The sequence below is a fragment of the Caretta caretta genome, chromosome 27, assembly GCF_965140235.1.
Source record: "Caretta caretta isolate rCarCar2 chromosome 27, rCarCar1.hap1, whole genome shotgun sequence".
NCBI lineage: Eukaryota > Metazoa > Chordata > Testudines > Cheloniidae > Caretta > Caretta caretta.
In genome coordinates, this window is record NC_134232.1 from 15,693,177 (window position 1) to 15,707,211 (window position 14,035).

Sequence of the window (14,035 nt, forward strand, 5' to 3'; positions counted from 1 at the left end):
ATCTGTAAATCTATTTATTCATGCCATATATAAGCCAATACAAATAATTTGTTTCCTCTAAGTTTATAGAAACTTTTTAATTTTAAGAGTAACTGAAATGTACTAACATCAAGAAATTGAACTGTGCACCTACATTGGGGGGACATAATAACGTAAGAGCAGCCAGACTGGGTCAGAACAATGGTCCATCTAGCCCAGTATCCTGCCTTCCGACAGTGGCCAATGCCAGGTGCCCCAGAGGGAATGAACAGAACAGGGAATTGTCAAGCGATCCATCCCCTATCGCCCATTCCCAGTATCTGGCAAAACCAGTATTAAGTAGCATTCCAGTAGATGACAGTCTTAGAATGTTAACACTAGTCCTTTAGTTCCAAAGATCACTTTTCTCGCCATTTCCCTCACAAACTGAAGCAGTGTCAGATCCAAAGACAGGCCAATGGCACTTTCAAGCACTAAAATAGCAAGCGATGTCAGTCTCTCATTAGCCGTCGTCGATCGAAGTTATCTTTTAATGAACCTGAGCTTTGAAAAGCTGCACTCACCACTTACGACTGTGACCGGCAGCATGAGCAGAATCCTCAAAGCTATCCACACATTAGGAAAAGTGTCCTCCAGCTCTGCATCATGTATGAACTGGAGAACTTGGAGTGGAAAGTGCTCCCCGTGTGGCAAAATGGGATGGCTGTTGTCCAATTCGACAAGAGGTCTTTAGCATTGGTGTCCGAACATTCCCCATGTGTCAGTGTCCGGCGAAGGTCTGGTGAATTGTTCAAGAGTCTTTTCCTGTCCACCGGCAGCTTACTAAGGTCATACAACCCTTCTCCCTGCATCCCAGTCTTTTCCTGGTGCTTCATTTGTCCGAACCTTTCTTCGATGGACACTCAGCAGTGTCAGTGAGTGAGCAAAAAAACCTCCCTCTGGAACTTTTCTTCCAAGCTTCCCATCACCTCATCTCGGCCCTCGTAACCAAACTGTCTCTTCTTCTGATGAATAAGAGTTTCCTTGAATACATGCTCAAATCCTCAGGATTCCACCATTTCTTTGGCACTAGTGATGGCCTCTTCAAATCTGTTGACTGGTGACGCCCCGCCCCTTAAATACCCGCGAGGGCCAGGCTGACAGTGCTCTAGGAGGTTCGAGGAAAATGTAGTTCTCAGAAAGTTTGGAAGGTTCCATGAAATTCTACAAAAGTCCAGAACATTCTAGGAGGTTAGTTAAAAATGAATCCACACACAGACTACCTGGAACATTTTACTTCCAACCTTCTATTTTCCCTTTTGTCACTAACAACAAAAACAGCACCCTGAGCCTGGTATCCCCCGAGCCTGGTATCCCCCAAGCCCAGCACCCCATGTGGTCCGGCCCTGGTTCTGATCACTGTGCTGTGACAGCGCATGGCTGGCTCTCCCTACTCCCCTCACTGAGCATGGGAAAGTTACAGCCTCAGCAGAATAACGTGCAGCCAAGTGAGGAAGACGTGACCAGTGTGGACTCACACAGGTGAATTCTGCCATTTCCCTGCAGCATCAGCATTTTAGGGGTCGCTTCCTTGGTGTGGGGGTGGCTGGGTTTGTGGATCAAGAGTCTCCTCCACCAGGAACGCCCTCCCCAAGTGCGCTGCAGAATAGACAGCAGAGGAAGGAGCCCTGTATAGCAAGTGGCTCTGTGCTGCATACAGGAAGGAACTCGTGCCATAGCAGGACAGACCAGCGGGCCATCTATAAGAATAACAACACTTGTTATCCACAGATCTCAAAACACTTTACGAAGGAGGTCAGCAATATCAACCCCATTGGACAGATAGGGAAACTGAGGCCCAGAGAGACTCAGTGATTTGTAAAAGGTCAGTGGCAGAGTCAAGAACACAATGAGCCCCAGTGCAGTGCCCGGGCTCCCCAATCTAGGCCAGTCTCCTGCCTCTCCCAGACAACAGAGCTGCATGTGTGGGAGGGAAGGACTTGGTCATGAGTTGTGTGCCCTGGTCTGACATCACCCCGTGATGTGGGTCTGTCCTTTAGCTGGGGGCAGAAGGCACTTGGCCCACAGGGCTCATTAGCCCACAGTGACCCGAGAGATCTTTGTGCCCAAGTGCTCCTGTCCCAGTGTCGGTCTTTCTGCAAGGAGGATCTATCTCTTTGGGCTTTGCCATCCCAATATTTGGGGCTTTCCTTTCTGTCAGAGCAATGCCCCCGGTGCCCACTTGGGACCAAGGCCCCGCGGTGCTAGGGGCTGTACAAAGAACAAAGGCAGGCCCTGCCCCAGAGCGGGTTTGGACAGAAGGCCAGGCGAGTAAGGAAGGGGCAGCCGAGGCCATGCAGAGACAGCACCCGTCGTGTGGCCGCCACAGCCGGCTCAAGTGGCCCCGGAACAGCAGGCTAGGGCGGACTGGAGCGGGGCGCAGGGGGTCAGGCTGGCGAGTTCTGGCAAGGTGGCGCTGTTCTTGTAGGGTTGCTCCTGGAGGGTCTGAACTGTCCCAGCCTCACCAACACCTGTGTCCTCCTGATGGCGGGGGGGCGAGTGGGGAGCCCCGGGCTGGCCTTGCCCCCATCCGGGCTGGCGCCGGGGCAGCTGCTGCTCACCCGGCTCTCCGGCCGGCGGGGGCCGGCGGGGGCGGGCCGGGGGCGTGCGGTGCGCTGCGCTGCGCCCGGGGAGGGGGAGGCGCCAGGCAGGCGGAGCTCGGCTCCGGGCAGCCCAGGGCCGGCGCCTTACAGCGGCTCCCAGTCCGGGCTCGGGGGCTGCTGCGCCTCCAGGTGAGAAGCGGGGAGCCCGCCTGGCCCCGGCGCGGACCCCCCACCCCCATGCTGATGCTCCACGTGGCCGGGCCCCCCGCGGCCGGAGCCATGTCCCAGACCGAGGTGGATCTGTCCGGCTGCGGCATCGCCCTGGAGCCGGCGACCCCCGGCCGGGCAGCCCCGCTCCGCAGCCGGGGGCGCGAGAGCCGCCGCGGCTCCCACAGGTTCAACCGGCGGAGCTCGGCCGAGCTGGAGCGGCTGGGCTACGAGGGGGCCCCGGCGCCGGCGTCCGGCCCGGCCGGGGCGCAGGACGCGCGGGGGGACCCCCGGGCTCTCCAAGGCGCAGAGCCCGCGGCGCGCTCCGGCTCGGGGAGCGAGAGCGGCGGCCAGACGCCCTCGCCGCCGCCGCCCCCCGGCCGGGTCTCCCCGCGCGGCGCCCCCCCGGACGAGAGCCGCCGGGCGCAGGAGGAGAACGAGGAGATCGAGACCCGCGCCGTGGCCACCTCCCCGGACGGCCGGTTCCTCAAGTTCGACATCGAGATCGGCCGCGGCTCCTTCAAGACGGTGTACAAAGGGCTGGACACCGAGACCACCGTGGAGGTGGCCTGGTGCGAGCTGCAGGTGGGTGCGGGCCCCTCAAGGGGGGTGCGGGGGGCTCTCCGGGCCAGGCGCCCTCAGGCAGGGGCGTGTGGGGGTTCTGAGAGCCACTGCACCAAACTGTACGCCCTGGATATGATGGACAGCACCCCTAGTTCCAGCGCCTAAGCCCTCGGGTGGGCCTGGGGGGTCCCTGGGGCCGGCTGCTCCCCAGTGGTCACTTCACCGCGCAGCCTGTAAGTGTGGGAGGTGCTGCAGAGCCGGGAGCCCCCGTCCCTTGGCACCTGGCCGGCCCGCTGCGCTCCGGGCGGGGAGGTGCTTGCCTGTGGAGGGGGGGAGGGAGAATGGGGCCTCCTGAGTTCTTAGTGGGGAAGGCACTTGGCTTGGACTGGGTGCTGTGGCTCCCGGAGGTGGCTGGCTGGGCAAGGCACAGTCCCTTGGGGAGGAGGTCCTGGCTGTCAGCTGCTTGGACCCTGATGTCTGACAAATGTGGGCGATTCTGTTCAGGATCCTTCTCCCGTGCTCCAGAGGCTAGTGGAAGCTGCTCCCCAGCACAGGGACACAGCGACTGCGGGGCTGGGGCACCTCACTCTAGCCAGCCAGCCAGCCTAGCAGGCCCCTGCTCAGGACCCAGCATAGGAAGACCCTGCTTGGTTTCCCCACTCTGGGGCTGCCCCCTGCTCCCCCAAGGTTCCCAGATCAATGGGGCTCTACTTCAGGGTTAATCAGACGCTGCCCTGGGGCACAAGGCAGCCCCTTGGCACTCAGGCCCCAGGGGGTGGGTCGGAGGTGAGGGCTGTGTGGGAGTTTCTCCAGTCCCTGGCCCTGGATTGCTGAGTTAGGCAGGTTGGAGTGAGGCAGCAGGATGTGCCTGGCCCCTGGCTCAGTGCTTTGGCTCTGCCTGTGGTGTTGGCTGGGCTAGGGCAGGCCGTTCGGCAGGGCCAGCTTTTCTGCAGGTGCCTGGTCAAAGGCTCCTTTCACCAGAGGGAATTAAGAAAGTCTGGGGTTTCTGATTGGCCAGCGCTTGGTCCTGACCCAGTCCCTTTGACAGTCCTGGGACTGAGCCGTGGGTCGGATTGGGCTCTCCTAGACCCCCAAAGCTGAGTTCAAGACACGTCTCTCAGACTTCAGGTGGGGGCATGTGTGGGTCCCTGCACTCTCTATCGGCTTTAGCTTCAGCCTCTTTCTTATTCCCTGGGCTTCCCACTCCCCAGGGATACTTGTGATTCTGCGTCAGACTGGGGAAGAAGGAGCTCTGAGAAGGTAGGGGGAGGCTTGGGGTCACGTCTGTTCATTTCTCTGTTATCTCTGGCTCCTGCAGCCCCAGGTCTCTCCCTTCCATTAGTAGTGGCCTCCCGTGGCTGGCATGCTGGACCTGTGATTTCTGTTATGTAGGAGAGGGAGCTGGCAGCAGCAGCCACAGATACTGACTTACTGTAATTCATGGCTATTCCCACTGGTGCCATTTCTGCGGATGGACTGCAGCAGCCTTATAGATGGTGGATAGAAAGCTGGCTGGATCATCGGGCTCAACGGGTAGTGATCAATGGCTCCATGTCTAGCTGGCAGCCAGTATCCAGTGGAGTGCCCCAAGGATTGGTCCTGGGGCTGGTTTTGTTCAATATCTTCATTAATGATCTGGAGGATGGCGTGGATTGCACCCTCAGCAAGTTTGCAGATGACACTAAACTGGGAGGAGAGGTAGATCCGCTGGAGGGTAGGGATAGGATACAGAGGGACCTAGACCAATTAGAGGATTGGGCCAAAAGAAATCTGATGAGTTTCAACAAGGACAAGTGCAGAGTCCTGCACTTAGGAGGGAAGAATCCCATGCACCGCTACAGACTAGGGACTGAATGGCTCGGCAGCAGTTCTGCAGAAAAGGACCTAGGGGTTACAGTGGACGAGAAGCTGGATATGAGTCAGCAGCGTGCCCTTGTTGCCTAGAAGGCCAATGGCATTTTGGGCTGTATAAGTAGGGGCATTGCCAGCAGATCGAGGGACGTGATCGTTCCCCTCTATTCGACATTGGTGGGGCCTCATCTGGAGTACTATGTCCAGTTTTGGGTCCCACACGACAAGAAGGATGTGGAAAAATTGGAAAGAGTCCAGCGGAGGGCAACAAAAATGATTAGGGGCCTGGAACACATGACTTATGAGGAGAGGCTGAGGGAACTGGGATTGTTTAGTCTGCAGAAGAGAAGAATGAGGGGGGATTTGATAGCTGCTTTCAACTACCTGAAAGGGGGTTCCAAAGAGGATGGATCTAGACTGTTCTCAGTGGTAGCTGATGACAGAATGAGAAGTAAAGGTCTCAAGTTGCAGTGGGGGAGGTTTAGGTTGAATATTAGGAAGAACTTTTTCACTAGGAGGGTGGTGAAGCACTGGAATGCGTTACCTGGGGAGGTGGTGGAATCTCCTTCCTTAGAGGATTTTAAGGTCAGGCTTGAGAAAGCCCTGGCTGGGATGATTTAGTTGGGGATTGGCCCTGCTTTGAGCAGGGGGTTGGACTAGATGACCTCTTGAGGTCCCTTCCAACCCTGATATTCTATGAATTGAGCAACGCGCGCCCCTACCCACCCCCCTGCATGGCTCAGATCCGTAGGTGCCCATGTGCTGGCATCTTGGTGCTGTGCTATTTCTGCCATAAGAACGGCCAGCCTGGGTCAGATCCAAGGGTCCATCCAGCCCAGTGTCCTGCCTGCCGACAGTGGCCAGTGCCAGGTGCTCCAGAGGGAATGGACAGAACAGGGAATCACCAAGTGATCCATTCCCTGTCGCCTATTCCCAGCTTCTGGCATGTTGGGTGTGAAATGCTCCTGACATCTCGCTGCCCAGCTGCTCTGGACTCCTCCCAGCTCAGTTCTGCATCAGTCGCAGCTTCCTGCATGGCTCCTTCTCATCACTTGGTGAGCACCCGCGGCATGCTAGTGCCATGCATGGCGATCCCTGGCCCACAGAGCTTGGAGATGTGTATCAGGCCTTCTGTGCCAAGGTTAAGTGCCAGGCTCTGGGCTTCCTTTTCTGCATGCACTGTCCCACCCATCAGAGGGACTGCTTCAAACACCAGCCTCGCCCCTATTGCCAGCTCTGTGCCAAGTTCTGTGGAACTGGCCCCTTCAGGTTCCGATTTAGGGGCACTGTTGGCAGGTGTTGGAGGTGTCTTTGGAGTGTAGATGGGAGCTACGGTTCCTCTCAGGTTCTCCCTGACAGAGGCTAGTGTGGTGCCTGTGGCTTAATTAACAGAGATTTGTTGTTGGGTGCCCATGGGGGGTTTGTGTGACACGGCCAGAAGCTCTGTGGTGCCCTTGGGTTGGATGCAGAAGCTGCTTTAACACGCTCGGACCTGGTGCTTTCTGGTCTCCTGCCAGCTTTCCCATCCCTTCCTCCTCCAACCCCAGCCTCCCTCTCCTGGGGCTGGGGAGCGTGTGCTGAGGGGGGGCTGGTTTCTCTAGCCCCCACCCTCCTTCCTGCTGTAACCTGTAGCACGGCTGTATGGGGACTAACCCTGCTGGAGGACCCCACCTCTCCATACAACCCCTTGGGATGGGCTTTGGCTGCAATCCAAAATCTCTGACCACCGTCTCGTCCTTGGGTCGGCTGGCGCAGCTGCGAGTTCCAAGTCCTTGTTTACACAGAAAAAACTTGTCTTGCGAGTTTGTCTCCTGCCCCTCAAAGCAGCGTGGGGCGTCACTGTTTGCACACCCGATGGCTGCATCTCTGGGTGGGAGGAGGGACTCCTGCATGGCAGCAGGTGGTTCTGTGAGAAGGGACATTGTGCCCTGGGCAGCAGGCTGGCCCTTCGTGTCTGCCCACTGAAGCTTTGTTCTGTGTCCCGGAGCTTTCTCCCAAAGCTTCGTACCTTGCATACAAATCAGATGCCCCTTGTATTAGTGGTGACACTTCCTGGGGTCAGGCATTGAGGTCCTTTGCCCAGAGGTCACAGTCGCGCTCTCTGTGGTCAGCCCCACGGTGCCTGGCTTTTCCTGTGTGTGTAATTTTTGTGTCCCTCTGTGGGTTTGTCACGTGCTGTGTCCTGTATTTGGGCTGTGCCAGGCATGTGTGTCCCTGGCCCGCTCTCCACGCTTGCAGCGAGTGCAGCCTGGGGGCGTCTGGCCACCTTTCTTAGCCCCAGGTTGGCCTTAGTGTTGCTGCTCCAAACCGAGTTGCCAGGCAAATCCCAGTCTCTCTCCACAAACCACAGGCCACGTCAGAAGGGCGCCCATCAGGCTGAGAGCACGTGCTGTTTGCGAGGCTGGATCTGAGGTACCCTGGTGGGGCAGGAGGAGGGGGCTGTGTGTGCTGGTCTCTTAGCCTGCCTGGCAGTGTTTGGCATGGCCAGGCCAGCTGTCGTGGGCATGGTGCAGACTGCTTTCTGGTGTGCTTATAAAGTGATGCTGATTGGTGTCTTGGGGGGCCTGTCTGCAGGCATCAGTGCTGAGCAATCCCAGCCGCTCCATGTGTGTTCTGGCTGCACCTTCCCGGGAGGAGGCAGGGGACAGTTGGATACAAAGTCCCAGGAAAGCACAAGAACGGCCACGCGGGGTCAGAGCAAGGCTCCGTCGAGCCCAGCGGCCTCTCCGCCGCCCGCCGGCAGTGCCAGGTGCTGCAGGGCGAATGACCAGAACAGGCAGACAAGGAGTGATCTGTCGCCCGGTCCGAGCTTGTGTGCCAGCCCTGGCTTAGCTGCCCCCTCCAGCTCTGCTGATACCCCTCGATCCTGATCTGCCCCCCTGAGTCCCGACCCATGGCCCCCCTGCTACCTCACTGCCCCCCCCGGGAGCTCTACCAGTGCCCCTCAGTACTGACCCACGGCCCCCCAGTTACCCCCCCCGAGAATTCTACTAGTGCCCCTCAACCCTGACCCATGGCCCCCCAGTTACCCCCCCCCGAGAATTCTACTAGTGCCCCTCGGTTAGGATTTCCTCATTCAGCATCTCTGGTCCCAGGCCCCTGTGCCATGCGGAGCCAAGGAGCACGTGAGCAGACTTAACAAGCCTGTTTTTGAGCCCTAATCCTGCAGCGAATCAGCCGCTGTGGGACAAATATAGGAGTTTGCACCACAAATACAAGTGGTTGTGGTTGTGCCTTTTCAGAAATAGCTTTGTCCTGCGTTTGTCACCCGGTTGCCATTTATTGCCTTTAAAATATAAATGGTCACTTAGCCTCCACCCTGACCCGCTACCCCAGCCTGCAAGTCTCACACAACAGCTCTGCCAGCGCCCCTCTGTCCTGGCCCCCCAGAGCCCCCTGCTAGCCCAGTCCTGGCCCCCCAGAGCCCCCTGCTACCCAGCCCTGGCTCCCACCCCCCTCAGTCCTGGCCTGGAGCCCCCTGCTACCCCAGCCCTGGGCTCCCCATACAGAATAGTCTTGGCCTGACCCATTGCTGGTTTCTGAAGTCAGGTTTAAAGCAGGGTTTTATTGACAGATGCCTGGGGGATGCTGGGAGGGGCTGGGGAAACCAGAGGCCCAAAGTGGGCCCAGCTGGTAAATATTTGTTTATTGTGAATGGTTTCCTGCAGCTCCCCCCAACCCTTGCCGTGGGCAGTGGCGCAGGGCCAGGAGCTGGAGTTGCCTGAACTGGCCAGGGTGTGTCTGCACGGCGCTCTCCTTATGCCCCGAGTGCTTGTCCCTTCCCCAGAGCCCAGGCTGCTGTGGGCGGAGCAGAGCTGAGGAAGGGGGGCTGGTAAACCCAAACTGGGGCCCCCCAAGTGGATGTGAGCCCTTCAAGGGGGCAGGGGCATCTGGGGTTGCTGTTTTACAGTGTCCGTTGTCGAGCCCCGTGTGCTGGGTGCATCCCAAACGCTGGCAGGACAGTCCCTGCTCCTGGGGCTTGTGGTCAGAGGCTGGGGGGGTCTGGGCTGGGAAGTCGTGGGAGAGTGTCCGGTGGTGACCCAGAAGCCTTGTCTTGTGCTTACAGGCCTCTCTGTACTGGCGCAGCACTGCTGGGGGTCACGTTACGCTCCAGGGAGGAGGGCCAGCAGCTCCTGGTGTGTTTCCGGTCCCTGGTCAGGAGGCTTTGGTCCTGGGGGCAGCCTCTCTGTGCTCATGTGCCCAGCTGGGAACGCAGCTCCAGGCTGTCCTAGTGGCCCTTAGGTTCAGGGCAGGTGGCTAACATCTCCGGTTCCTGCTCCACTGGCCCCAGGGCAGCGCCCCATCCTCTGCGCCCCCCACAATCATTCTGGGTGTGAGTCTGTGAAGCTTCTGGGTGGCAGAGCTCTGAGCTGGCCTCCCCATGGGTAGCAATACAGTGGGGGAGACCCCTCGGGCTCCCAGCTGTGCGCTGGCTGTCTGGGCAGGGAGGACTGGGGCTGTGGCCTGTAGGCTGGGCTCCTGTTTCGCGCCTCAGACTGGCGCATGCTGGGACATGCTGGGGGACGAGGCGGGCTCTGGTCACTGCCTGGCACGAGAGATCCTGTACTCCCCGGTTACGCTGCGTGGTGTGGGCAGTGCTGGGGGCCCTTGCAGTTTCTTGCACCTGTTGATCTGTGGGCACAGCCCCATTCCCTGGTCTGGGCAGTACCATTCCCTCTCCCGGGGGACAGACCTCCGCTGAAGTCTTGGCTCTAGCAGGGCTGTCAGTACAGGCTTGCCGGACCCTCAGGGCAGGGCTGGGTGCGCAAGGAGGTGCCAGGCGCTGCTCCTTGGCTGCCTACTGGCGAAGCAGCCCTGGTGCTGTGCTGGGGGCCCATTTCCTCCTGGCTTGTTCTGGGAGCCTCTTGTTCCAGGCCTGGTGGTTCCTAGTACATTTTGGGGCTGGTTCCTGGGGGCTGTTGAGGTTCGTGGGACCTAGGAAAACAATCTGCTCCCTGCACCCCACTGGCTCCCTGTGCCCGAGGTGCTCTGACCGTGGATGCCAGTCAGGAAGTGAATGGAAGAGCTGAGTTGTTTTCAGGCTCCTGTGGGATGCGAGGGGCATGCTGTAGGTACACATGGAGCCTGGGCCTCTGCTCCCAGCCTGGGAGGAGGCAACAGCAAACAGGGAGGCTCCGTAGAGGCTGGTGCTGATCTCTTCTCCAGGCGGCAGTTGTGTGCCAGCCTCTCTCTTTACCGGGTTGCTGTTTCTCTGGGGAGCAGCAAGCTGTCTCCAGCAGGAGGGGTCTGTGGGGCTGTCCCAGGCTGGGATTTATGGCCGGGTGCTATTTCAGGGCCAGCCTGCACTCGCTATGGTGACCTGCAGAGGCTTTTAGCTATAAATGCACCATAATTATGTAAATTGGTCCCCTCTCCAGGACTCTGGGCCCTGCACAATGCGGCTTTCAGAGGCTGCTGCTCGGCTGTGCTGCCCTGGGCATCACAGAGCTGGGTCTGTAGCCAGAGCCTCATAAACACCCTTGGAGAGGAAGAAATGTGGAAAAATACCACACCGCCTCCCCCAGCTCCACCTCAGCAGGGGCCAATGAGAACAGTGGGGCACCCTGGGCTAGCTGCAGCAGGAGTGCACGTGGGCTGGCAGTGAGACCTAGCGGTGAGAGCCCGGCCGGCTCTGGCACTTGGGACTCGGTGGCTCTGGATTGCTGAACTTCTGGGACCCCTCAGCTGGGAGTTGGGGCGGGAGGCAGACGGTGTCTGCAAAGCACTCGGGGAGCTCAGTGATGCTGTCAGGGTGCCCTGGTGCTGCGAATGCCCGGCTTTGGGCTTTAATTCCAAGTGCTCATTGCTTGCTCTGGGTCCTCTCCCTCATGTGCAGGACACACAGTTACTGTGCAGCTTTCAGAGTAGCAGCCGTGTTAGTCTGTCTTCGCAAAAAGGAAAGGAGGACTTGTGGCACCTTAGAGACCAACCCATTTATTTGAGCATGAGCTTTCGTGAGCTACAGCTGTGCAGCCGTTACTGTGCAGCCGTTCTCCTGGTCCTGGTCCCGGTCCCCCCTGCCCACAGTGACTGGCTAGAACTCCCTTGGTTCAGCCTCGCCAGGAGGAGGCCAGGCCTGCCTTGGCAAGCGGGGGGAGGCTGGATGGCTTCCGCCCCAGCTTGTTAAATGGCTCCGGCGGCTGTGAGCCAGAGCATCGTAGTGCTGTGCACCAGGCGGCTATTAGCGAGGTTCGTTGTGTCCCTGCCCTCTGGGCTGAGCCCGACTGCTGGAGCTGGGTGATATGCTACCTGCCCCTGCTGAGCGGGCGCCTTCGTGGCCCTTCTCAGGGAGTGGAGCCAGGGAGGAGGGGGGTTGCTGCTGGCATGGCCCGGCATCACCCTCCTGCGCCTGTTCGTTGGGCACAGGCCGTCTTGGCCTGTGTGGAGCTGCTGGGGCACCTGGCCCACAAGGTGAACTTTCACCAAACATCGTGCTGCCGAAAGGGAGCCAGGACCGAACCCAGGCATCCTGGCTCCAAGCCCCTTCCCTCGCCCCCACATCTCAATGGTAATGTATCAAGAACGCTGAGCAGCATGTGCCAGCCTGGTTATTGCCCTCCGGGTTGGGGGGCACAGGACTGGAGGGCAGGCTGTGCCTCACAGCTCTGGGGGTGGCATGATCCCCCCTTGCACTCTGGCACTCCATCTGGGGGAGCCTGTATGCTCTGTCCAGGCACGGTGAGCCCTGGGGGTGGGGGATAGCCTTGGGCTCTTCCCTGTTGTCTCAGCAGCAACTCGCAGACTTGGGGAACAGATTCTGGAGTTCCTGAATCTGGTTACTTGTGAGCACCTTGGGAGATGTGTGGCTTCCCGGAGCCCAGCCCTGGGCCAGGCCAGCCACCTTTCCTCAGCAGACCCCTCCCCTCCCATCTCTGGGTCTGGAAATTGGGGGTGTGGAGCTGCCTGGGGACTGTCTGGGGCTGGGATGCTCTCAGGCAGCTCCCCAAGTGCTGAAGGACCAAGCGCTTCCGGCTGCTGTTTGTAATTAACCGAGGCTTAGCTGGTCCCTGACGAGTTTGCTGGGGCTCAAGTTGGTGCCACTGGACGTATTGGTCGCTGTTGCAGTTTGGGAGCACTTGTTTGAGAGAAGCCAAGGCTGCGATGGGGGGTGGCTGCAGGTCAGGACTGAGGGGCATTGGCAGAGCTGGTGGTCTTCCCGACCTCGGCTGTACTAGGGGCTGCTACGGGTCAGGACTGGCAGAGGAGCGGAGTGGGGCTTGGAGATCAGTTTGCTTGCCCTGGATCTAAAAGGTGCCATTCATTGGTCTCAGCAGATTCCCTGCTGTGCTCTGGGCTGGGTCAGGTCCCCAAACTTGTGTTTGAAAGGAGGGGATTGTGCATGGCCCCATGTAGGGTACTAGGCAGCTGCAACCCAGCCACGGGGCCAGTTATGATGCAACAAAAACATTACGAAAGATCCCCGGCTGATTTATGGCTGCTGTGAGCCGAGGGGCTGAGTGCACGGCTCCCTGGAGCCAGTAGCTTCCAGTGTTTAGGAACGCGGCGGCCGCGAGCCGTTGGTTTCTTTGACTGTCAGTTCAGGGATGTGGAGAGTCTGTCCCAGCCGGGCAGCTCCAGATCCTGCCTCCGCTCTGCCTCCTTGCTGCCTGGTGCTGGGGCAGGGGGTCAGGCCTTCACAGGCTGCTACTTGTGTCAGTTTCCCATGGGCCCTGCTCTCATCTGGCAGGGGCAGAGGGAGCTGCTTGCTGGAGGATGCTGGTCTGCAGCCCCTCAGGAGCAGTGTTCCCACTCTCTTGGCCCTGCCCTTCTCACGCCCAGCAGGCAGGGCCCTGCCAAGAAATACCGCCCGTGCAGCACATTCGGCATGCCGAGCAGAGGCCAGGAATCGATCGGGGGCCGTGGATGGAGTCAGCTCTCGCTGCTCCAGCCTCTTGTAATTTCATGCACCTGCCTTAAAGATATGCCAACGCAAGCCGGGCTCGCAGCGACTGCTGGCATACCTCGCCTCCACGCCAGGCCCGGCTCCCCAGTGATCATCACTGGCCAGGGCCCAGTTTGCCCGGCCAAGGAGAAAGCCATGGCCACATAGTGCCCTGCGGGTGTGGGAGCAGGAGCTCCGGCCCATGTCTGGGGAGGGACTGCCACAGGCCAGGCAATGTCTGGTCCTGGGGCAGGGGGGTCAGCCCTCCACAGGCTCCTACTTATGCCCGTTTCCCATGGGCTCTGCTCTCATCAGGGAGAGCAGAGGGGGCCCTCCAGTTTCTCCAGACGTTGCTGGGTTCTGAAAGGGAGGGAGCAGGGCAGCGTCTAGTCCCTGGCTGCTCCAGGACCTTGGGCAAAGTTACCAGCGGCCAGGCACAGCTCCTGGGGAGGGTTTGGTTTGTGGAGTGCATGACAGGAATGCAGGGGGACTCCAGGGCCTGGACAGCAAGCAGGGAGAGCCGTGGGGTGGGGGCTGCAGTGGGGAGGCAATGGGGTGGGGAAGGGGCGGCCCCAAATTCAGTTGGCTGTTTTGGAATTGCTGGGCTGCAGTGGATCAGTTTCCTTTGGACAGATGTCCCAGGGGGTGGCTCCTTCCGTGCCCTGAGTCCCCTGGCCCCCTAAGGCAGCCGGCGTGAGCCTGGGCCAGGGATGGGCCTGCCAGGCATCTGCAGGGTTGGCGGGGTTGTCACAGTGGGTGCCTACCAGGCCCCTGGGAGCCTGTCAAGACCCCTGCTGTCTGCCCCACTGCTCCTGGGAAAGTCCCCAGCCCCCTGTGTGTGCTGAATGGGAGTCATGGGGGGCCGCCCCCGCAGGTCCCCAGAGAGTTTGCCCGGCCTGAGCTGTCGCAGCGGAGCCTGTGGGCAGAGGGGAAGCTGTTCTGGCTAGCGTCAGCAGCCCTGGTGAGGGGA

At 59.6% G+C, this 14,035-nt stretch overlaps 1 protein-coding gene and 1 long non-coding RNA gene across 7 annotated transcripts in view; one reads left to right on the forward strand and one right to left on the reverse strand.

Moving 5' to 3' along the window:
• Nucleotides 1-2,571, reverse strand: LOC125626727 (uncharacterized). Of its 2 annotated transcripts, none has more exons than XR_012666209.1 (2): nucleotides 2,484-2,571; nucleotides 1-1,718 (listed from the first exon to the last, which is right to left on the reverse strand). It is a non-coding gene; the product is annotated as an uncharacterized LOC125626727 (long non-coding RNA). The 2 variants fall into 2 exon arrangements; XR_007353828.2 differs by lacking the exon at nucleotides 2,484-2,571 and adding an exon at nucleotides 2,328-2,406.
• The window catches only part of WNK4 (WNK lysine deficient protein kinase 4), a 25,956-nt gene continuing 14,064 nt past the window's right edge, over nucleotides 2,144-14,035 (forward strand). For 3 of the 5 annotated variants that reach the window (XM_048829919.2, XM_048829922.2, XM_048829924.2), the window contains exon 1: nucleotides 2,145-3,353. In XM_048829919.2, coding sequence (XP_048685876.2) covers nucleotides 2,184-3,353 — 1,170 coding nt within the window. In that variant the 5' untranslated portion in view covers nucleotides 2,145-2,183. Of the gene's footprint in view, nucleotides 3,354-14,035 lie in introns of all 5 variants that reach the window. The other 2 variants (XM_048829923.2, XM_048829920.2) reach the window with 2 other exon arrangements.